The following is a 24,017-nucleotide window of genomic DNA, read 5'->3' as shown; positions in this document are numbered from 1 at the left end:
CAGTGGTAGAGCTTTTGTCAAAAAGTCAAATGTAAGTAGGAGTTGGTATTTCTGCTGCTACATGGCATGCTTATGTGAAACTCTCGGAGACTCGGTATAATGCACAAAAAGATCATCCGATGATATTACTGTGATTGTATCGATTAATTTTTTAGCGCGGGTTACAAGTTCTGTAAAAGAAAGGAAAAAATACAATAAAATGAAGGTGAATGAAATTCAATGGGTTCCCAGATTCGAGATTAGATACGAAATAAGGACGACTAGATAGATTGATTTATTTATTCGAATCGAGTAGATTACATATCTATTGAATATATCGAGAAGAGAGTATGTTATTCAGCACTTATGGCTGAGTAATGTCTGAATAAAAACATACTCTCCTCTCGATATTTTCAATAGATATAATTTTTGTAATGTTCTAATTTTTTTTATTTTATATAGATAAATTAATTTCTACTTACTTTCGTAGCGTGTTTGAGAAAGTCCTGGAAAAGCTTCATTCGCTTCAACCCATTGTGCCTTTTGCTTCGTCACCAAACTATGATTAATAAGATATTTTATGATTGTTTTATCACTAGCGTCTTTAGCTTTTTAGGGTACTTCAATCAAATGTCATTAACAAACTGAATTTAAAAAATGAGACACGAGAATCATTTAATGCATCATTTTAAAAAAATTCTTTCAGCAATGATAGCCCTTGATTGCTTTTTTCGCTCAATAGATGGCGTTGAATGTCAAGCAATAAATGATTCTCGTGTCTCATTTTTTTTGTTGTATTATTTAATTAAAAAAAATTGTCGACAGTATTATAACTATTAAAATAATAATTTATCAAGATATTAAAAATGATATGAAACGAAGGAAAAATTTGTTGCTGTTAAGTTTTACGATTTTAATTGACCACACTTAAATTGAATCCCATATCACAATGTCATATACAACGAATAGCTGTTTGTGACATAACCTCACAAAAACAAAAAAAAAACTTGATAATGCGATACAACGTCCGCTCACAGAAAAAAATCCGGATATTTTGAACCCAGAAATCGGTTTAAATCACAGCGGAATGATTTCTGGGTTTAAATTAACCGAAAAACCGAAAAACCGAAAAATCGGATAAGACTTAAATTTGGTAATCCAACACCGTGCACAGTCTTGATGAAAGAAATGTATTTCTCAGAATTATGCGGTATTATTGTTATTTCACCTGGAAAATTTCTGGTAGTTGCAAGTTTTTTAATTAATAAATGCGAATCATAACCAGACAAATTGTGCATTACAACCGGAATGGTTCGACTGATTTGATATTGCAAATTGCACGATTGATGTGCAGCTCCTCTATATTTTTCCGTTATATGGCAGTGATCCCTCACTCGAATATTAGTTTCAGTTGTTTCATTTGCGAACTCTTTTTTGCATATATGACAAGCAATCGATTGAGAAAATAAACTTTCTTCTTCTCCTGTCAAAGCAATCATCGGTTTTTTATCTTCCAAAAAGTCATAAACCTCCTCTGCGATTTTCGTTAAATCAAAATTCACTAACTCAAATTCACGTATACGTCGATTAAATGCAGGATTAGTTTCTTGTAATTCCACATGCGGAATTTCACCATCAACATTCTCATGCTCAAAATTCGACATTATTGTTGTTAGTCTTTTTTTTGCATATTGACTGATTTGCTAGCTGTAATGCATCATCATTTTATTCAATAACTCTCAACAAATCTAATACACACAAATAAATAATAATAAAACAACATGCAAACGAACAATAGGGTAAGCGAATAAATAAGTGAGTGAGGGTGAGAGAGCGAGCGAATGAAATGTATTTATTCACATATATTTAATTTATTCGAAAAGGTTTGTAATTATTTCATTGATTTCTTTCTTACATGACATCTTAAACATGGTAAATTTACCTGTCAGTTAAATATTGAAATTGCAAAGAATATCCTCATACAAGCAATTTAGATCTAAAAAAACGTGATTGAAATTAACATTGCATTCATATGTTTGTTAATAATTTATGCAAAAGGGATCATAGATGCATAATTGGTTCTCCTTTTTCCAGATTCATGTAATTATTTCTCCATGATATAGTACATATTTATTTTTAATCGCTTTGAGATAAAAATATACTGCATATGAATTTAAATATGAAGTATTGATCTGAGAGAGATAGAGAGAGAGAGATAATTTTTCGAAAAGATAAGTAATCATTCATTGAAATCTTTCTTCTTCACATGGTATATCTATTAAATATTGAAATTGCAGAGAATATCAGAGAAAAATCAAGATTGAAATTAGCATTGCATAGATAAACATAGAGAGAGAGAGAAAACGAGAGAGAGAGAGAATTATTCGAAAAGACGCTTATATGAATCGTTGCGGAGAAAAAGTAGCTCTTATTTTTCTCCAAATAATACTGCAACATAAAGTTTTTTATGAATAGTTTATTTGTGGTGTGAAAAAAACTTCATGTTGCAGTATTATTTGGAAAAAAATAAGACGAATTAACATACGAATATATGTAAGTGAATTGTTGTCCGTTTATAGAGTGACGATGGCAGCAACAGCATCAACATATATGTTCGTTGTCCATAAGAAAATACACGAGAGAGAGAGAGAGGAGAGAGAGAGAGAGGAGAGAGGAGAGAGACCAAAAATATTGGTTTCAAAACTGATATTCTGAACCATAGCTGGGCAGACTGAAAAATTTAGGGGGGGGGGGGATTGGGGGGGCTTAATTTTCTCAAACCCCTAGCAAAATAGAAAAATTCTATCCAAAATCATGAATTTTGTAAAGGGGTAACGCAAAAATTTGATGATTTTGTAAAGGGGTAACGCTAAAATTTGATGCCTCAGGAGGGAGTAATCCCCCCCTCCCCCCTTTCTGCCCAGCTATGTTCTGAACGCTATTGTATATTCATTTGTTATCACCGTTTGTGTGGAGTTCCACGATCATTCGTATTTATTCACATATTATTTTATTGAGTGAGAGTGAGAGTGTATGAGTGAGACTGTGTGAGTGTGTGAGTGATTGTTGTGTTTACGATACGAAAAGCTGTTTTGAACAAAGTGATATCGCGGATCTGTCCAAACCGGTTTGGACAGATCCGCCATATCTACACAACTATGCGATTTGAAAAAGGAATTTTATTCGATGTAAAATAAAATTGTGTGTCGCCTAGAAAGTGAATGACGAATATAGCCTCATATTCTCACAAAAATATTCATAAAAGTCTTCGAGTAATTTTCATTCTCAGCGACACATTTAGTCGCAGCTATCTCTGAGATTTTTTTTTGTAAATCAATATTTAAATCATATATTCATTTGGACTCTGGTATGGAAAATTTCACTCTGATATTGCGTGCCCATAACAGTCGTATTTTCAATGAGTAGTGCACTGCCATATAAAATATTTCAGCTCTATTCGTGTTGAATATTGGTGCGATATAAATAGTAATAGGGTGTCAAATATTTTGGATAAAAATGACTTTATGAAGCCAAAGAATAAGAAACAAATCAAAAGCATGCCTTTTATTTCATTTCATCTTTCTTACTGAATGTTCTAAGACATGGCATTACTGTTTTACAAAATACATCGGATATGTTCATTGTACACATCAGTATCGCAAAATGTCTCATAAAAAAGTGATAGTGATATGGAATATTAAATGATATTGTTAATCAATACTTTCAATCATTTTAATTTAATGTTCTAAACGTTTGAATTCATGCAATAGCAACAACAAATGGCTTCTTAAAAAGTCTTGAACAGTGATAAGAAATTTGTCTGATTTGTTTCCTATCGCGCGCGCAAAGAATTAAAAAAATATACTTATTGTGCAATTGTGCATGCGGATATGAATTTAAATCACAAATAAAGTGATAAATAAGCCAAGTGTGCAGTTTGATTAGAGAAATAATTCAACTCTCGAATAACATCGAACACACCAATGCCAATATCAGAGGTCAAGTGACCTAGCTCTGAATTTTGATTAATAAAGAATCAATAAACAAGAAAGAATGCAACGGTTACAAAACGAAACAAAAAACCCCTCACAGATATAGTATAGAAATAAGTAATACTAAAGTAATACGTTCTCATTGCCTTGCCACTTCTTAGAAAAAAAAAAACTAAAACCAATTTTAATGTTCCATCTATTCACGCATCTTGTCATGTTTTTATTCGTTGATTATTTTCTCAATGCAAACAGATCTTCTCAGCGGATGTCAATAAAAGATCGAGTTGGATGAGCAAAGTTTCAATAAAATCTTTAGTTAAGCTATTAGAGGCGAACCCATTCAATAAATATGTGCAAGCAATCAATAACGAAAGTTAATTTTAAAAATAAATAAAAAAATATAACATCAGTAGTGTATTTTTACTTTAAAAATCGCAAAATGGAAATGACCGCAGAATGTCGATAACATAATCTCACTTGTTTACAGCTACTCAAAAGAATATTTCAACATCAATCAGAAGTATTTTATATTTCATTGCGAACGACCGCATTTTCATTGTTTAATAATTCAGAGGAGTTTCTGGATAACTATAGCCAATTTGCTATCCAGTGTTCACATTATCAACAGTTTAAGCGTCTGTAATTAGGAAATTTAATAAAAAAATGAGTATACATTTTTTATTCATTTTATTATTTGTGTGTCTCGAAGTACGTGCAAATTTGGATTTGAACACACAGCTACTCGATGCCGCCGAAAATGGTAAGTTTAAACTTTCATAAAAATATCTATAATTAGCTAAATATGGCATGTTGAGTTCAAGTGATTCCGATAAAAAACAAACTTTTTCATTTTCGGCCAATCTCACACTTTTTCAAAGATATTGACTACCCAACTTTGATTTTATATCATTTTCATATTTTCTTACGAACGAACGAACAAAAGTTGAATAAATTGCTACAAACGATCAAACCGTTTCCGTTCGTTCATTGATAGCTCTTATTTTTACCAAAAGCTCCAACAACCAAATGATTCCGACTTACAATTTTCGAATATTTCGTTGTTCAGTCTCTTTTGGTAAATAAATATTCGTTAGATTTAAGAAGAAATAAACATCCAGAGCAAAAATTTGATCCGATGCCTATCATAAAAACTTTTTACTAAAAATTCGAGTTTCGATTGTTTATGAAATACTAGGGTGCATCGATTTCTTACTTTTGAAAATTCTAGTTCAACTTCTATAGACCTGGTCGCGAGTAACGACATTTTTTCTGGCACATTATATGACAACCTACCTATTTTCACCGCGGTCGACTTAACGTTCGCAAATTTGCGATTTTTTTTCACATCCTCTTTTTTATTTTCTGCTTTAATTGCCGTTGTTAAATTTGAAAATTTAGTTGAAATTACCTAATTCCGTCAATTTTTTTGTTTTTGGTCAGGTTACGGTGTAAAAAGTTCATGATTTTAGTAAATTGGGATCTTTTAATTTATGTAAACCATGATATTTATATTCATAAAATCTTCAAACCACCCAAAATTACTCATTTTCAACCAATTTCCAGTTATTCTAAACATAGACATGACTAAAAATGTAGAAAATTTGACAAAAATGTATTTCCTCGTACCAAAAAACCCCCTACTACACATTTTCATGGACAGAAATTTGAAAACAAAAATGTGTTCATAAGACATCACAGCATTTCCAACTCAGAACTTGAAATTTTTAAGTCGCAATTGGCACCATTCAAAAGCCCAATTTAAGACCGTTCCAATATGCATATGTCCTGGGTATGTCAAGTCACTATCTTGAAAACAAGAATTTTCTGGTATAAAAGCTATGCGGCGTTTTATAGCTTAAATTTGGACCAAAAATCGGTGAAATTGTCAATGGTCCAAGTTAAGGTTGTTTTCGAGATAATAGCCGTTATGTCTCCGGCCGAACAGTTTTTTGGTGTTTGGCCGATTTGGACCGCAATTGACATCATTGGATAACTCGCTTCAACACCTTCCACTGTGATAATTCAGCCAGTTTTTGGCGGTGATTAAATAAAATAACAAAAACAGAAGTTTAATCACATCACTTTTCGTGCTTTCTAGGTAGCATAGATGCGGTCCAAACTCTAATCAACCATGGAGCAAATGTCAATTTCGAAAACGAAGATAAAAATACTCCACTTCACAAGGCTGCTTTGTATGGTAACTGTTCACTTTTCCAAATTAGGAATAAATATTGCTTGATGTATCATCAAGCTTTAAAATCGTTATAACTCAACAATATTTTTCTTTTCGGAAAATTATTTTTCTTTGAAATGATGTTATTCCTAAGAATTTGTATGGGAATCTGAAAAAAACTTGATTTGTATGTTGTAACTCAAGTACAAATTCTACGATATTGATTAAAATTGATCAGTTTATAGACGCCATTTCAAAAAAACATAGCCAGAATAGTCGATCAAAAGCTGGCTCGAATTGAAATCATACATATAATTTTGATAAAATTGGTTAAATTTTCTGCGTACCCCTGGGGGTTTGAAATATTTTTTTGAATTCCACTGATTTATACATTGAGACATCAAGCGTTACTTCCAAGTACATTGGCAGTGTATTTTCAATAAAATTTGTTATATTGATGTCCACCAACCGTGGATGTTAAATAAAGTTTATTCTTATTACTTTTCGTGCATTCTAGGTCATACAGACGTAGTTAAATATCTAATAGAAAAAGGAGCGAATGTGAATGTCAAAACTAAATATCAGGAATATACACCACTTTACGGGGCTGCTCAGAATGGTTGAACTTTTCTAAATTTAGAATAAATAGTTTCAATGGTGTTTATTCTAATTATCTTTTGTGCTTTCTAGGTCATATAGATGTAGTCAAATGTCTAGTAGAAAACGGAGCGGATGTGAATATTGGAAACAAATGGAAAACTACACCACTTCACCAGGCTATTTTCTATGGTAATACACTTGTAGTTCACTTTTCCAAGCTAAGAATAACAAAAGAGTTTATTCTTTTTACTTTTTGTGTATTCTAGGTTATACAGATATAGTCAAATATCTAATTGATAATGGAGTGAATGTGGATGCTGAAGACGACTACAAAGAAACATCACTTAATAAAGCTGCCCAATATGGTAATTGTGTTCTCTTTTTTAAATTTAGATAAATATTTTTAAAAAAGTTTATAATTTTTACTTTTCGTACATTTTAGGTCAAACAGATGTAGTCAAATATCTAGTTATGAAAGGAGCGGATGTAAATATTGGAGATAATCACAGAGATACGCCACTTCACAAGGCTGCTTCTAGAGGTATGTAATTGTTCACTTTTTCAAATTAGGCATAAATAATTTCAATAAACTTAAATTTGATCACATTTTGCGTGATCCGTTTACATATTTCCCAATTTCTTATTTTTCAAAAATGTTTGCATCAGTCAATGACCAAATAATAACAAATGTCGCTGTAATTATTCTCCTTTGAATGTCTTTTCAGGCTACGTTGAAATAATTAAATTGTTAATAGAAAAGGGTGCAAATCCATTCCTTACAAATTATGAATATCGATCTCCACGTGATGTGGCTGTCAGAGGACGTAATTTGACCACACACTCTTAAATCGAAAGCATCCAAATAAAGTTTAAAATCACAAACCATTTCAGGTCACAGGGAAGCAGCCAAACTTCTAGAGAAAGCAGAGAGTAACTTTGGTAATTATCACAATTTTAAATAAATTCGAAATTAAAGGCATTTTTTAAAATAACTTGATTATACAATAAGTGCACATTTAAGACGATTTAACCCAAACAAACCAAAGGAATTTCACATTTTATGCTCTGCTGCGCTGTTCGAATTTGCTATGTAGATGCTTACAAATCATATTGTACAATTGCAAGAATATGGTTTAATAAGTACATTGAGCAATACATTGATTTCTATTGCATCGATAGCATTGGGAGCAACGTCTACAATTAGATTCATGCAGTCCAGATCGGATCGACATAAAAAATAATCTGTCATTATTATTCTATCAAAATCTGTGGACATCTGTCTATGTATTTCTAATGTATGTTTGTGCTTAATGATTTTTTTCTCACTGATCTCAAACAACAACTGTGCTGTCCAAACTGAAACACCAGAGCGACCAACGTCAACTTTAAACATACAGCTTCTCAATGCAGCTGAAAATGGTAATTTAAAATTCTCATAAAAATATCTATAATTATCTAAATAAGGCATGCGGAATTTCAAGATATTCCGATAAGAAACAATATTTTCATTTTCGGCAAATCACACATTCTTTCAAACCAACACACGAAAAACACTGGTAGAATTGTTTAAAAGTGTTAGCAAATTGCAAATTTAGGAACAGTTGTCAAATGACATGCACTAAAATAAAATGAAATTATCATGGTGAAAATAAAAAATATACTATTGTGTCCAAAAAATGGAATCGTGTAAATAACTATATTTCGTTTTAGATTGATATCTGTGCAAAATTTCATGTCAGGGTGTCAATTCCATTGTACTTTTAGCACAGTGTGCCAAAATACAAAAATATGACAAAATGAATGAGAATTTCGTCAGTTTTTGGCAAATTTAACTCTGAAATTTGATTTTTTGGTATTCCTTTCTGAATGATAATATTGACAGTAATTATACCAACAGTTCTCTTAGTGTCAATGTCCGGAAATTTTTCTGATAAATTACCACGTGGTGCACGGCCATTGGTCAGAATATTCGTAAAATTCAATTAGGTCCCATAAGGATATAATGTTCCTTTTTTTTAACACAGCAGCTGAAAATGGTCGTTCTACATATTTCGAATTTAAAGACATAGAAGTTTAATCACATCACTTTTCGTGCTTTCTAGGTACCATAGATGCGGTAAAGACTCTAATCAGCCATGGAGCCAATGTCAATTTCGAAAATGAAAAGATAGAAACGCCACTTCACAAGGCTGCTTCTGGAGGTAAGTGTTCACTTTTCCACATTAAGAATAAATATTTTCAATAGAATTTATTATATTGATGTTCACCACCCGTGAATGTTATTGTTGGTTTTTACATTCTAAAAATCAAGTAAAAAGATACTTTTCTTTCGTGAATTCTAGGTCAAATAGATATAGTCAAATATCTAATAGAAAAAGGAGCGAATGTGAATGTCAAAACTGGATTTTGGGAAATCACACCACTTGAAATAGCTACTAATAAGGGTAATTGTTCACTTTCTCAAATTTAGAATAAATAGTTTCAACGATGTTTATTCTAATTACTTTTCGAGCTTTGTAGGTCATTCAGACGTAGCCAAATATCTGATAGAAAAAGGAGCGGATGTGAATTTTAAGACTAATATTTTAAAATACACACCACTTTACAGGGCTGCTTCTTGGGGTAAATGTTCACTTTTCCGAATTGAGAATAAATAGTTCCAATGATGTTTATTATAATTACTTTTCGAATTTTCTAGGTCATACAGATGTAGTTAAATATTTAATTGAGAAAGGAGCGGATGTGAATGCTGAAACAGATTGGAAAGCCACACCGCTTCAGGCCGCTGCTCGACATGGTAATTGTCCACTTTTTCAAATTGAGAATAAATAGTTTCAAAAAGTTTATCTTTTTTACTTTTCGTGCATTCTAGGTCATACAGATGTAGTTAAATATCTAGTTGAGAATGGAGCGAATTTGAATGCTCAAGATAAACCTTTGAAATACACCCCACTTCACGAAGCAGCATTACTTGGTAATTATATACTTTCATTTCAATAAAATTTGCGTTGGTACTACAATTCAATAAAATCTTTAAGATTTGCTAGGGGGTAGACATGATTCATCTGATTCACTGTGATTCAAAAGATTCACATTGTTTAGATGACATTTGAAATGTCATTTATGTGTCATACAAGAAATATTTATTGAACAATTAAAATTATTTGTCTTCGAAAAAATGATTTCTTGACGTTTTTTTTTAAATGTATTAACTCATTATTTTTTTTTATCTATTTCGTGTTTTTCTAGTAAATTCCAAATAAAATCAACGATAATATTTAGAATTTAATGAACGATCATGTTAGTAAAACCAAAAGTGATGCTTATTTGACATTTGAATGATTCATTTGATTCACTGTGATTCACATGACTCAAAGTTTTATAATTCGTGTCTACCCCCTAGAAGATTTGTTACACATTTCTATGTTCTGATGAGAAGACTCACTTTCATTCTTGAACATTCATCTCTTTCTTCATTTATAGCAATTTTTTAGCAGTTTAAACAATGGTTTCGATTGTTCTCCAATGTTGTAAATAGCATTTTTTGAGTAAACTATACAATTTTTTTGAATTTCGATTATTTTTTTAAGGAATTATAAACCAAAATAATCATAGAAAAGTAGTTCTCATGCCGAAAAAAATATTGCATTAAAGAGAGTTAAAAATGATCAGTGATCACATTTCGCGTGTTTTCCACTGTCTAAGACTCTTAATTTTCCAAAAACATTTGAACCAGTCAATGAACAAATAATAAAATAAAATTATTTTTCTTTGAATTTCTTTTCAGGCCACGTTGAAATAATTAAATTCTTAACAGAAAAGGGCGCAAATCCATTCATTAGAGCTGATGACAATCAAACTCCACGTGACATGTCTATCTTATATGGTAATTTGACCACACACTTCTAAATCGAAAGCATCTCAATAGATTTTATAATCACAAACCATTTCAGGTCACAGGGAAGCAGCTAAACTTCTAGAGGAAGCAGAGAGTAACTTTGGTAATTATCACAATTTCAAATAAATTCGAAATTAAAGGCATCTTTAAACTCACACAAAACAAGTGTTAAACGATTATTCAAAGCAATTATTCGGACAAACATTTGAATGTCTGAAAAATATACAGTTTTCGAATGATCGAAACTGCGGTGTTGATATTGTTCTTGAACGCGATTATTTCCAGCATATATCATAAGTTTTAGCAGACATTTCGAGCACTTTTTACGGTGCAATAACAAGCAGAGAAAGAAATGTTTTGCGCTGATTTCGTAGCAGTTTTGAAACCAGCCGGTGTATATTTGTATGAGATTGGAGACTTTTTTTTGCGAATCTCGCTAATGAGCGCCATCTGATTTTAGTGTGAATTAGATGCAAAAACTGAATTTAATTCTGTAGCATTGAAATGAAAAAGTGAAAAAACAACAACAATAGCACGGCCACACAGAGCTGTACATCTATGCGTGCTGATGCATACATACACATATACGCTTTGTTCATTCTTTCATTCCATTGCTATACGTATCTCACTGGTCAACAGATCTATGTAGCCATGTTACTGTTGTTGTTTTTTTTCTCTTTTTCGATTCAATTCATTGTAACTAAATTTAGTTCAACTATGGAATACAAGATGGCACAGATGAGGGGAATTCGCATTTTGTCTCTTCATAGGCTTAGCCGGTTGTTTGATACAAAAGCTTTAACCAAACACAAAAAAGAATAAAATGTCTTACATCCGTAAGATGAACTTTTCCGCATTGTGATCCACAACATGCATTTATTACGTATCTTTTACCGTCAATATGAATTCATGAGAAAACTGAATCTGATATAAGTTTTGCGATACAAATAATTTTTGAACGACTTTTCAATGCCTGTATGATTTCGTAATCATGTGAAAATTTGTAGATGTTTGTTTTTCACAAAAAGCTAACATTCTGAAAGTTTGAAGAAATTTCAATACAATTGAGTATATACAAAATTTTCGATTTTGAGCAAAAAATCCAAAATTTTGTTCGAGAGGTACCCCTAATACATATTTTTGAGTGTTTAGGAATACATTAAATATCACTTTTGGAAGAAAAATTGAATTTTTCCTATGGATGACCATGGGCATCACACCAAACATGAGACGTCACTCTATCAACCGAAGTCGCTCAAAATCTAATGGTTTCTATTCCTCGGCACCCCCAATCATCCTGTGAAGTCAGATTTTGAATTCAAAAAAAAAAAAGTATTCTTGTTTGTAAGTTATCGTGTTAACAAATTTTTGCGTACAGGGTACCACGCACATACATTCGGACATCGAAAAAACGCCAGATTCATGTTCCCCGGCTCCCAAAACACCCAGAAAACATGTTTTTTGGGGTGTTAATTTTTCGACCGATTCCAATACTTTACCTTACACACAAGGTGTGTGCGGAAAAGTAATAAAAATAGTAGACACCAAAAAGTTTCACATGTATTTGCACTAATATTTGTAATCTACTACAAAGTGTCGCATCTATAAACTGTCAAATTTACAAATACCAATGTATGACACTTTTTACATGGGACACTTATTAATGCAAATACATGTGACACTTTGTGGTAGATTTTACTTGTTTTGTGGTAAACTATCAGCCTACCACATAACCTTAAAAAATCTACTAATGGTTCCAACTCACAATTTGTGAAACCAAATGCATATTTTTCGAATATTATTGACTACTCGGGCTTAAAATATGATGGTTATTAAACAATGTTCATTGTTCAATCTCTTTTCGTAAATGGTTCGTTTGGTAAAAGACCGATGAAAACAGTATCAGTCGATTTTATGATATTACAATATTCTTCATTCGAAGAAAATCCAAAACGCATTCAATTTTAAATGTACATAGTTGTTCATCTTAAAATCGATTCAAAAATATGAAATTTCAGTCCAAACTGAAAGACCAGAGCCACCACCAACAACAACAACAACACCATCATCATCAATTTCTGTTGTGATCTCTCCGCCTGAGTTTCAAATCGGAGACAATGTGAGACTACCATGCAACGCATACGACAACGCTACGCATGTAAGAATATTCTATTGAAGATGATATATTAGGTGCAATCATGGAATATTATTTTATATTTTCTTCTATTAGACTCCAACCACAGTCATCTGGCATAAGGCGAATGGATCTCTCCCGGATCGATCATATCAAAATACAGGTGTTCTTACAATCACAAATGCTCAACTCGCTGATGGCGGTGAATATATTTGTCAAGCCGAATTTAATGGACATTACGCACAGCGTTCCACAATTTCTATCAAAGGTAAAAATACAATCCTGGGTTTTTCTCACACGATCATTTCCAATCCGATTAATTATTAATTTCAATCAATTATAGTCAATCGTTCCAATCACACCGATAACCAGTAAGTATCAGCGACTTGGTCAACAAGTCAACATTTTAATTAACTTAGACGCCTCACTTTATGCATTCCACTACAAACTTTTTGAAACCCATGGGAGCGACGTGAAAAAACTTGACATCAGCGCCAGTCCCTCATAACTAAAAATGGTACAAATTCGCAATAGATGGCGCTTATAAATCGACTTATAAACACGCTTACATTTTATTAGAAGAAAAATGAAAAATATTGAAATATTTTTAAATTAGTTAATTTAAGGGTTTCAATTTAATTCAAGTTGAAAGATGTGATTCTAGTGCTTCTTTTGTTTTCAATGGTTTTTAATGAATTATAGAAAATATCAAATGTGTTATTTGTTGTTTCGATATGTTGAAAATGTGGTATTTTTCGGGAATAGATTTGTTTAGATGTATAATTTTATAAAATATTTTATGCACTCATTTTATTTTATCATATATGATATCTCAGTGTGCCTTTGTGCACATGTTTTATGTTGTCTGTCAAGCTATACTGCGCATGATGCACAACAGTGTCGATTGTAGTGTACACTATACGATATACATGATGTGCACTATAGTCAACACCGTTGCGTGTGTATCTTGTCGACAGTCAGTATAGCATAATGAAATATCATATATGATAAAATAAATTGAGTGCATAAAATATTTTATAAAATTATAAATATAACTAATTTCATCTTGAAAACTTCTGTGCATTTTGGAAATAAACCAATACAAAAAAATTTAACATTTCGAAACAACAAATATCACATTTGATATTTTCTATAGTACTAGAAGGCACTCCATTTAAATTTATTTAAATTAAAATCATTAAATTAAATATTTTGAAAATATTTCAATATTTTTCATTTTTTTTCTGATAAAATGTAAGTGTGTTTGTCGATTTATAAGCGCCATCTATTGAGAGTTTGTACCATTTTTAGTTAAGAGGGACTGGCTCTGATGTCAAGTTTTTAATCATACGTTTCACGTCGCTCCCCTGTTGAAACCATTCACCGCAGAGAACCTGGGAAAGTATTTCATGGCGCTGTTCGCAACGGTGAGTAGTAATGAAATCTGTGCAATTTACATAAATATTCTTCAAATTTACGGGAATCACCGACAGGAAATCTGGAAACAATGGAAGAGCTACTTAGAAACGGAACGGATGTCAATATCCCAGACCTCAATGGTCGAACACCTTTATTTACTGCGGCTCAAAATGGTAATTTCATACTTTTGGCACTTCCGTCGAAATACAAATAACAACCGAAATGCTTGAAAATCTTTTTTATTCAGGTCGACACAATATAGTTGAGTCGTTGATAAGGAATGGTGCTTATATCCACCTCAAAGATTACTATGGCGAATCTCCAATTAACACAGCAACTTCTGAAGGTGACAAAATTTGTTAAAAAATATATAAAAAGTTCGATTAAAATATATGAATCAATGATTGAATTAAGGTCACGAGCGTGTTGTTGAAATACTGATTGAAAAAGGCGTGGATGCAAATACGAAAGAGGACCATGGATATGCGCCAATACATATCGCCGCCCAGAAAGGTGATGTGGAAGTCATTAAACTCTTTAAAAAATATGCTTTTAATTTTGAAAATCAAATCATTTCCATAGATTATGAGCGAATTGCTGAATTTTTACTCAAAAATGGTGCAAATGTCAACAATCAAGATAACGATGGCAAAACGGCATTGTTTACGGCTTCGAGTTTCGGTAACTGATTTGGCTTTGTCACACTGTCAAAAGATATTTAAAAAATTAAAATGATTTTTTCTCTCAGGTCGTGATCGACTGGTTCAAATGTTATTGAATCATAGTGCAAATGCCAATCTGCAGGACAATCGTGGACAAACACCATTATACAGCGCCACTTTGGCAGGTCAGTTTCAATAAAATTTCTTTTTTCTTCGCAAACCAAATGTACATTTGATTTTTCCATTTAATTCGCAGGTTTTGAAGATATCGTTAAAGTATTAGTCCAATACGGAGCCGATCTAAACATGCCAGATGAAAATGGATGGTCACCATTACACGTGGCCACTCAAAATGGTATTTGGATTCAAAGGGCAATTAAGTTGTTGATTTTTAAATGCTAGTTTTTCTATTGCTTTTCAGGCTTTGAGAATATTGTGGAAATTCTAATGAGAAATGGAGCCGATGCCGATTTAAAAAATCAGAACAACGCCACAGCGATCGATTTCGCGGAGAGAAAAGGTATTGATTACCTGATTATCTTTGTCACATTTTTATTGATTAACCCACTTAATTTTGACACAGGAAAAGAGAATATTATTAAACTTCTCAAAAAAGTGCGTCCAATTCGGCCAGCAGAAAAGGGTAATCATTTGATCAAATATATTGTTTTTGGAATGCACTTGTTGTAAACTCAAAACAAACTTGATATTCTGAATTTAGTGTGCGCAAATTACAATGAGAATGCTACTACTTCACTAAAGAGTCGCACTTTGGATGGTGAGGAAGCTGATCCACAAGAATTTCCATGGATGGTAAGCCAACATTTAGCTTAGCTCAACATTTGATCTTGTAAAATTGTATCCACTTTCAATCGTTTCAAAGGCGGCTTTAGGTTATTTGACAAAAAATAATGAAGTGTCCTATGAATGCGACGGTACAATCATATCGGATCACTTCATACTAACGGCTGCTGATTGTGTGTCGAGATCTCAAAAACCAACTGTAGTTCGATTAGGAAATGTGAGTAAAACTGTCTTTTGGTTGCAGTTATTTTTTGTTTGCATGACGACTGGCCTGAGATGGACGAGCTTTTCTAGTTGAATGAAAATATCTACACGTTTTTTTTCTTTTGTAATTAGATCGCTCTGACCGATAACAACGACGGCAGTATTGAAGCAGTCACCAAATCAGTCGGGGTAAAAGAATCTAAATCATTTAATATTACCATGTGACATAGTATCATCCACATTGAATAAAGAATAATGATTTTTTTTAAAACAGGAGATTATAACACATCCAAACTATTCGGGACTCACTAAGAAAAACGACATTGCATTGATTCGAGTGTCAGAACAAATTTTGTTCACGGACCATATTACGCCCGCATGCCTGCAAACCGATTCAGATGACATGGACATTGATATGCCGCTGATTGTGATTGCTTGGACTAAAACATCAGTCGAACGTGAGTTGTAATGTCTGTCAAAATCGTTGATACGCAATATAAATTTGTTTATTCTTTAAATCACAGGTCACAACAAATCAAACATTCTGCTCAAAGCCCAATTGAAAACCATGCCACTATCCGGATGTAACCAAACGATGTTGATGTCGAATGAAGGATCCAATGAAACGGCTTTTCGAGATGGACTCAGCCAAGGACAGTACTGTGCATATGCGCCAGAAGGAAGAAATGAGAGTTGCCAAGTGAACCACGGAGGACCTCTTCAGTTATTCCCTTCAAACAACTCAACCAGAGCCACAGTTGTGGGTATAGTTTCTTTTGACACGAGTTGCGGCACTGAATTGCCAAGCGTTTACACCCGCATCGCATATTATTTGGATTGGATTGAAGCAACCGTTTGGCCACATCCATAGGAATGGAAGAAAAAATTGATAAATAGCTTAACATTGCATTATACATTCTTTTATTCACAAATAAATTTTTTTAAATTTAAATCCATATTTGAATGGCTTTTATTCACACATTCCTTATTATGCCTATACACTAGTAGAAGGAACTTTTTATTCTAGCCTCACAGTATGTCAAAAATTGTGTGACGAATTTCACCTCATATTCTCACAGAACTATCCAAAAAAGTCTTGGCAAAGACTCATTCTCGACGACACATTTAGTCGCCGCTACCCATGAGTATGTTTTGTTATTTCATCTTTCTTACTGAATATTCTCTGTAATACATCGAATATTTACATTGTACACAACAGTGTCGCAAAATGTCTCAAAAAAATGATAGTGATATGGATATTACACGATGTTGTTATTCAATATTTTCAATTATTCTATTTTAATGTTCTGACTTTGAATTGTTAACGTTCGAATTCATGTGTAGATGGATTGACTATTGTACTATAACATAATATACATTATGCGCGATCCGACTACTCAAATCTAACGGAGTCTGTGTGACGTTGCGAAAGTGACCCCACAGAAGAGCTATATTATGCATTTGGATTATAATAACTGTATGCTTATTAATATTTTCATTAAATCAGTCGTATTTTGGAACCATTATGTTTCACTTTGTCTAGACATGCAATAGCAACAACAAACGGCTTCTAGCTAAATCTTGAGCAGTGATAAGAAATTTGTTTGGTTCGTTTCGTATCGCACGTGCACCGTGCAATATTATGATACCTTGATTTTTACATGTGCGACCAGTGTGGCACACGGAATGAAGTAAGCAAATTTCTTATCACAACTCAAACTTTTACGAGAATGCAACTGTGGTTGTTTCGGTAGCAAATATGATAGTACGGTTTTAAATGTTAGAATCAGACGCATTCAATTAAAATGATCGAACGCATTTAAACATTGAACACGTGCATGTTAAATACTTATCGTCAATGCATGATTGTGAACCTATATAAATCATATAGAGGTGACTTTGAATTCAATAAAATCTATAACCAAAAACATCAAATGTCAAATAGAAAAAATATATACATATGTTTGTGCACGTGAATATGAATTTACATCACAAATAAATTGAAAAATAAGCCAAGTGTGCTGTTTGAATTGCAATAAAAAAAGTATGAATAATAATTTAGATTTTCATTTGCCTAACTTTCCATGAGAAATATCAGAAGTCGAGTGACCCAACTCTGAATTTGGTGCAATACAGAATCAACAAACAAGTAACAATGCAGCGGTCATGAAAAGAAACAAAAAAACTCTTCACAGATATTTTCACTTGATTTTAATAGTGGAATGCTTAAAGAGCGTTTGTATGTAGCGATAATATTCAAAGCTCAATATTTTTTTTCTCAATAAAAGAGACATTTGAAGATTTTCATTTTAAAAAAACTGGCATTGATATAGATAGAAGAGATGGAATGCGAGCGATTTGAAGAATCTTGTTATACTTAATTGTTACCTATTCCCCCATTGAATGTTACTCATCGAATAAGAATAAAAAAATCACGTTCGATGAAATTTGCAAATTTTCAATAAAATCTTTAGTTATTCTGGTTCAATTCATTCAACAAAGGACTTATTTGGATGTATAGTCGAATGTCCGCACATTTGAAAGTCAAAACTTGGGACTGGGTTTAAATAATTGTACCAAAAATATACTTAATTGTACCGCAATTTATTTTTAATTGTACCTTACTCGTTTGGATAATATTTGGAGCCCACATTTCGGGCTAACTCAATATTGTGATAGAATGACGAAAAAAAACTCAAAGATATTTTTTAAATTTTTATGGCTGATAATAATTGTACCTAAAATGTACCTTACTTCCTGAAAGTTTCAAGACGATCGGATAGAAAATATGTATAACTCCCATACAAAAGTTCCAATATCTGAAGTAAAATAATTTTTCAAAAAATTGTGAATTTTGTAAAAATGACTATACATCCACTTATTTGCTAGAGGCACGATTGTAATTGTGGACGATTTCAATCGTCTACCGATTGTTATAAAACGTTCACGATCTTAATCGGCAAACGGTTTTTCATAATCGGCGACCGGTTGGTTAATCGGGACGTATGTCTTTTTGCTTTACAAATCACAAAATGAAAATAACGGCATAATAATGATAACATAATCTCAATCTCACTTGTTTACAGTTAATCAAAAGAATGTTTCAACATTTTGCTAGACATTTATTAGAAATTTAATGTACACCGAAACATCTAGGGGCTAGTCATGCTTTTGAATATTGTAGATATGAAAAAAATTTCACAACTTTAACACAATTCAAAAGAAATGGAATTAAAATACCAGAAAATCATAGGTGATGACGAGGGTTCCTAGGGTTCGGATTACCCCCCTCTAAAATATTTTTAGGAACCCTCAACAATTTTGGAAATGAGGACTTTTTTTGCTCTTCACTTTTTTGGCCGAGAAAACAAAAAAAAAAACGAATTTGCAAGAGAATTTGGAGTTGAAAAATTCTTCCGATTTGCTAGGGATTTTCGCCAAAAAAGTGAAGAGCAAAAAAAAACGATTTTATCCTCATTTCCGATAAATTGTTCACTTCGTCAGGGACCCCCCATAGATTTTTCCAGGGACCCCCTACGGAATTTTGCCATCACCCCCCAAAAATTTTTGAAGAGTATTTCTACTTTTATGTAGTATTTAAACTCAAAATCAGTTTATTATGGTTGTAACGAACTTTGAGAATTGCCAGAAATTGCGATTAGTACTCGGAATTAATAATAATATAATTCATAATAATAATATAACAGATATTTAAATTTACGTATTTTAATCACATTTCATTGAAAAATGATTTCAATAATAAACATGAATTGTGTGACTAAGCCCCTAGCGCAACAATCAAAAGCCTTTATCAAAATGTAAGCCAAATTTCATGTCATATCTCGTCCAAAATAAAGTATAAAATCAGACGTATTTTCTTTAATAACTCAGAAAAGTTCGTGATTTATTATAGCCAACTTACTATACAGTGTCCACGTCTTCACGTCTTCACGTCAACAATAATTTTTAAAAACTGTAATTGGAAATTTTCATTAAAAATGAATATAAAATATATATTTGTTTTATTATTTGTCTATCTCGAAGTCCGTGCAAATTCGGATTCGGACCAGCTTTTCTATGCTGCTGAGCATGGTAATCTTAACCTCTTATAAAAATATATATAACTAACCAAATAAGACATGCTAAATTTCAAGTGATTGTGATAACAAACAAACCTTTTCATTTACGGAAAACATATATTTTTTCAAACCAAAAAAATTGACTTTCTTTGATTTTATATCATTTTCATATTTTCTACGAACGAACGAACGAACAAAAGTTGAATAAAAAATTGCTAACAATGATCAAATCGTTTCCGTTCGTTGGTTGGTTCGATTCTTGCCAAATGATCCAACAACCAAACACAGAGAGAAATATTTGAGTACGGCAACTCGCATTCGCGGTGTTAGCAGAGCATCTACCCCTCAAAATGAGTTACGCACTTTATTTTACTCTATTTTTGGTGATAATTTCATCCAAGTGGACGCATCATACTGAAAGAAGTGATATATTTGTACTACACATTGTGTAGTCATATGTACGTTGAACAAATTCGGCAAAGTTTTTCTTTTCTTTTTATTTTCGTTGACTGTAATTGACTACATATCGTCTTATTTTGTATGAAACAATCACATTTAGATAGTAAAAAATGTCCCAAATTAATCACTGACTAGGTAGTCGATATTTTTTTACACGGATTTGTTCATGAATTCAAATGGATTCCACAGATTGAATAGAAATTGCGTCTGACTAACGCGAACGTATAACGAAATAAATATTTTCGCTCGTTAGTAGGGATTTCATAGCTGTGGATAATTTATCAGATAAATTTTGGTATAATTTTCATTCGATATCACTGTAACACCAACAGGAAACCACGAATTTAGATCTCAAATACCAAAATAAATGTCAGTAAATCGAAATGTGCCAATGTCCCAAAATGTGTGTGATAAATTATATTCTGGCGGAATGATTCATTGTATCATAGTTGAATTTTTTTAAGTTTTTTATTATTTGTCAAATATAATTGAATTGGGTCCCATAAGGACCACATAATGTTACGTTCTTCACACTGCAGCTGAGAATGATCGTTTTTTGAATTTCAAATCAGAAAAGAAATAGAAGTTTAATCACATCACTTTTCGTGTTTCCTAGGTGACATAGATGAGGTCAAAACGCTAATCAACAATGGAGCCCATGCAGATGCTGAAAATCAAAGCAAAGAAACGCCACTTCACATGGCTGCTGCTGGGGGTAATTGTTTACTTTTCTGAATCAAGACCAAATATTTTCGATAAAATTTATTATATGTCTACAAACCGTGGATGTTAATTTTGGTTTTCAATTCTAAAAATAAAGTTTATTCTTATTACTAGGTCATATGGATGTAGTAAAATATTTAATAGAAAGAGGAGCGAATGTGAATGCTCAAACTTCAAATGGGAAATACACACCACTTCACCACGCAGCTACTGAAGGTAATTGCTCACTTTTCCAAATTGGAAATATAATAAATAGTTTCAAAAAGTGTATGCTTTTTACTTTTCGTACTTTTTAGGTAAAACAGAAATAGTTAATTATCTAATTGCGAACGGAGCGGATGTGAATGCAGAAACTAAGGAAAAAGAAACGCCGCTATTAAAAGCTATTAAGAGTTGTAATTATTAACTTTTACGAATTTAGAATAAATAGTTTCAGTGATGTTTATTCTTTTTATTTTTCGTTCTTTCTAGTTAAAACAGAAACAATTAAAGCTCTCATCAAAAAAGGAGCGAATGTGAATGTTAAAACCAAATCTTTGCAATACACCCCACTTCACTATGCTACTTTGAGTGGTAATTGTTCATTTTTTCAAATTTAGAATAAATAGTTCCAATAAAATTAAGGTTGATCACATTTCGCGTGACCACCAGTCAATGACCAAATAATAACAAATGTCGCTAAAAATTCTTTTTCTTTGAATGTCTTTTCAGGCGACGTTGAAATAATCAAATTATTAATAGAAAATGGTGCAAATCCATTCGCTTTAAATAGTACTCATGAAACTCCACGTGACTTGTCTAACAGATTTGGTAATTTGACCACACACTTTTAAATTGAAAGCATCTCAATGAAATTTATAATCACACACATTTCAGTTTACGAGGAAGCAGCTGATATTCTAAAGGAAGCAGAGAGTAACTATGGTAATTATCACAATTTTATTATAAAATAACTTGATCACACAAAACATTTGTTAAACGATTTTTCAAAGCACATATTCGGACAAACAGACACGTTCGAATGCCCGAAAAATATACCGTGTCCGAATGACCGAAACTATATTTCGGACAAATTGTGTCTGAAATACTTTCAGAGAAAAGTTCTAAAAGTTCGATATATGTCGTAAAAAGACGATCACAATATCCTTAGGATTGTGTGAATATGTTTCTCGATAGTATATAAATAAGGCAAATTACCACCAAGAGAAATTCTCAAATTGTTCGTTTGTCGTTTAATTGACGAACATTTAAATTTATGCCAAGAAAAATTTGGAGAAAATCCAAAAAATAATCTATTTCTAATTTACATAGTTGTTCAATCATTTTAACATCGAATTTGTCTCAAAATGAAATTTCAGTCCCAACGGAAACGACAACAACAACAACAACACCACCACCACCAACAACATCAACACCAATACCTGCTATGCCATAATTATGATCAAAGGTAAAAATTAAAAATTAACTTCAAATAAAATTCAAAGCATTTCTCACATGATCATATCCATATATCCATCCGATTAACTATAAATTTCAATCAATTACAGGCAATCGTTTTAATCAAACAGAAAACCAGCAAGCATCATCGACTGGAATTTAACAAAAAAATTAGTTATGGAACTTAGCAAACAATACAAAAAAAAAACGAACTTATAAATTGATAAAAAAAAACATTTTTTACTTGAAAAGATTGGAATTTTTATTCAAAACACAATAATGAGAATGAGTGAAAATTGAAAAAATAACTTAATGAAATTTTGATACGTATTTTATTCAGAAATAAAAATTGAATTTAAATCCAGATTTGAATGACCTTTATTCATTTATGACTTATTATGCTTATACCCTCCTAGAAGGAAATTTCTTTCAATCTGGCCTCACAGTATGTCATTTCGAATATGCATACAATTGGATTATATTAATCGCATGGTTTATCTTTCTGATCAAAGAAATATATAGTTGAACAGCATATTATTTTTAAAAATTTGTGTTTTATTAGTAAGTTGCCGCTTTGAATATTTTTACACAAGCACGACAAAGAACCATCCCAATCTGCCAACAAGAGAGTGCCTCCACTTGAACATTTTTCGATTGTGCAAATAGCAATAATATCAAACTAATCTCATTTGTTCTGTGACAGAAGCCGAAGTAAGAAGCTCTAGGATCCACGCTTATGGTGTCTATGGTTGAAGTAAAATAATTTATTTTAATGTTAAATCTATCTACTGCTATCAATACTGGTACAGAAAATGAAATAGGTAAGTAGAGATGGGTTAAATTTAAAATTCATTGTATTTCAATAAAAGTCAGATCAGATTTCGTCGCAACTTGACTTCGCGCAAATTTTATAAAGTCTTGAAATTCGAAATAGCAAAGGCTTAAAAAATCCAAAATGGAATTGATTCAAAAATATGTTGGCCACTGTACCCCAAAGGATAGATTGGAGATCGGTGAGTGTTTTATGCCCCTTGGCCCAAGATAAAGCGGTTTTTATCAAAACTCGAGCCTTTGACTTAAAATAAAAATAAAAAATGAACGATCTTTTAGCTCGTAAATTACTCTTCGGTTTAAACAAACAAAAACAAATAAATATTTGCAGGTTTATTTCATTTAATTAAAATATTCATGTTTTTGTCACAAACTCCAAATGTGTAATAATCTGAAGAAAAAAACCGGCGTGATTCAAATCAAAACAAAAAATGCGATCCTTTTTGGAGAAATATAATTTTAGACTTAATTTTATTATAAATAAATATCGTGTTCTTTTTATAATGAATCTAGAAAATAGTATTACATTTCATTACATTTTAATTAATATCTAACATAAGGTTTTAATTGAATGTATTGATTATAATCTTAGCTAGTATTGTTAAGCTGTATAAATCCAGACA

General features: G+C 32.0%; 2 protein-coding genes across 4 annotated transcripts; both read left to right on the top strand.

The window, feature by feature from the left end:
• Positions 1 to 3,202: 3,202 nt before the first annotated feature.
• LOC116345518 (ankyrin-1-like) lies at positions 3,203 to 16,823 on the top strand. 3 transcript variants are annotated; one of them, XM_031774952.1, is made up of 34 exons: positions 3,203 to 3,346; positions 4,224 to 4,731; positions 6,070 to 6,168; positions 6,662 to 6,763; positions 6,835 to 6,933; positions 7,011 to 7,109; positions 7,187 to 7,285; positions 7,470 to 7,568; positions 7,636 to 7,683; positions 8,113 to 8,163; positions 8,847 to 8,945; positions 9,087 to 9,188; positions 9,265 to 9,366; positions 9,443 to 9,541; positions 9,617 to 9,718; positions 10,532 to 10,630; positions 10,698 to 10,745; positions 12,661 to 12,800; positions 12,873 to 13,044; positions 13,120 to 13,147; positions 14,166 to 14,203; positions 14,270 to 14,368; positions 14,443 to 14,541; positions 14,610 to 14,708; positions 14,778 to 14,876; positions 14,944 to 15,042; positions 15,114 to 15,212; positions 15,279 to 15,377; positions 15,441 to 15,500; positions 15,579 to 15,670; positions 15,741 to 15,878; positions 15,998 to 16,054; positions 16,140 to 16,323; positions 16,390 to 16,823. In XM_031774952.1, the coding sequence occupies exons 2-34, from the start codon at positions 4,635 to 4,637 to the stop codon at positions 16,734 to 16,736; spliced, it is 3,393 nt and encodes a 1,130-aa protein (XP_031630812.1). In that variant the 5' UTR covers positions 3,203 to 3,346; positions 4,224 to 4,634; the 3' UTR covers positions 16,737 to 16,823. The 3 variants fall into 3 exon arrangements, with proteins under 3 accessions (XP_031630812.1, XP_031630814.1, XP_031630813.1); XM_031774953.1 differs by having other exon boundaries at positions 3,211 to 3,307; XM_031774954.1 differs by lacking the exon at positions 6,070 to 6,168.
• Positions 16,824 to 19,772: 2,949 nt separating this feature from the next.
• On the top strand, positions 19,773 to 22,807 carry LOC116345519 (putative ankyrin repeat protein RF_0381). Its single transcript, XM_031774955.1, has 9 exons — positions 19,773 to 19,957; positions 21,020 to 21,118; positions 21,241 to 21,342; positions 21,423 to 21,521; positions 21,598 to 21,699; positions 21,838 to 21,936; positions 22,003 to 22,050; positions 22,485 to 22,573; positions 22,674 to 22,807. The coding sequence occupies exons 1-8, from the start codon at positions 19,864 to 19,866 to the stop codon at positions 22,559 to 22,561; spliced, it is 720 nt and encodes a 239-aa protein (XP_031630815.1). The 5' UTR covers positions 19,773 to 19,863; the 3' UTR covers positions 22,562 to 22,573; positions 22,674 to 22,807.
• The last annotated feature ends 1,210 nt before the right edge of the window (positions 22,808 to 24,017 follow it).

The sequence above is a fragment of the Contarinia nasturtii genome, unplaced genomic scaffold, assembly GCF_009176525.2.
Source record: "Contarinia nasturtii isolate CC-2019 unplaced genomic scaffold, AAFC_CNas_1.1 Cnas_scaffold_1305, whole genome shotgun sequence".
In the NCBI taxonomy this organism is placed as follows: Eukaryota; Metazoa; Arthropoda; class Insecta; order Diptera; family Cecidomyiidae; genus Contarinia; species Contarinia nasturtii.
This window is presented reverse-complemented; position numbering and strand designations above follow the sequence as displayed.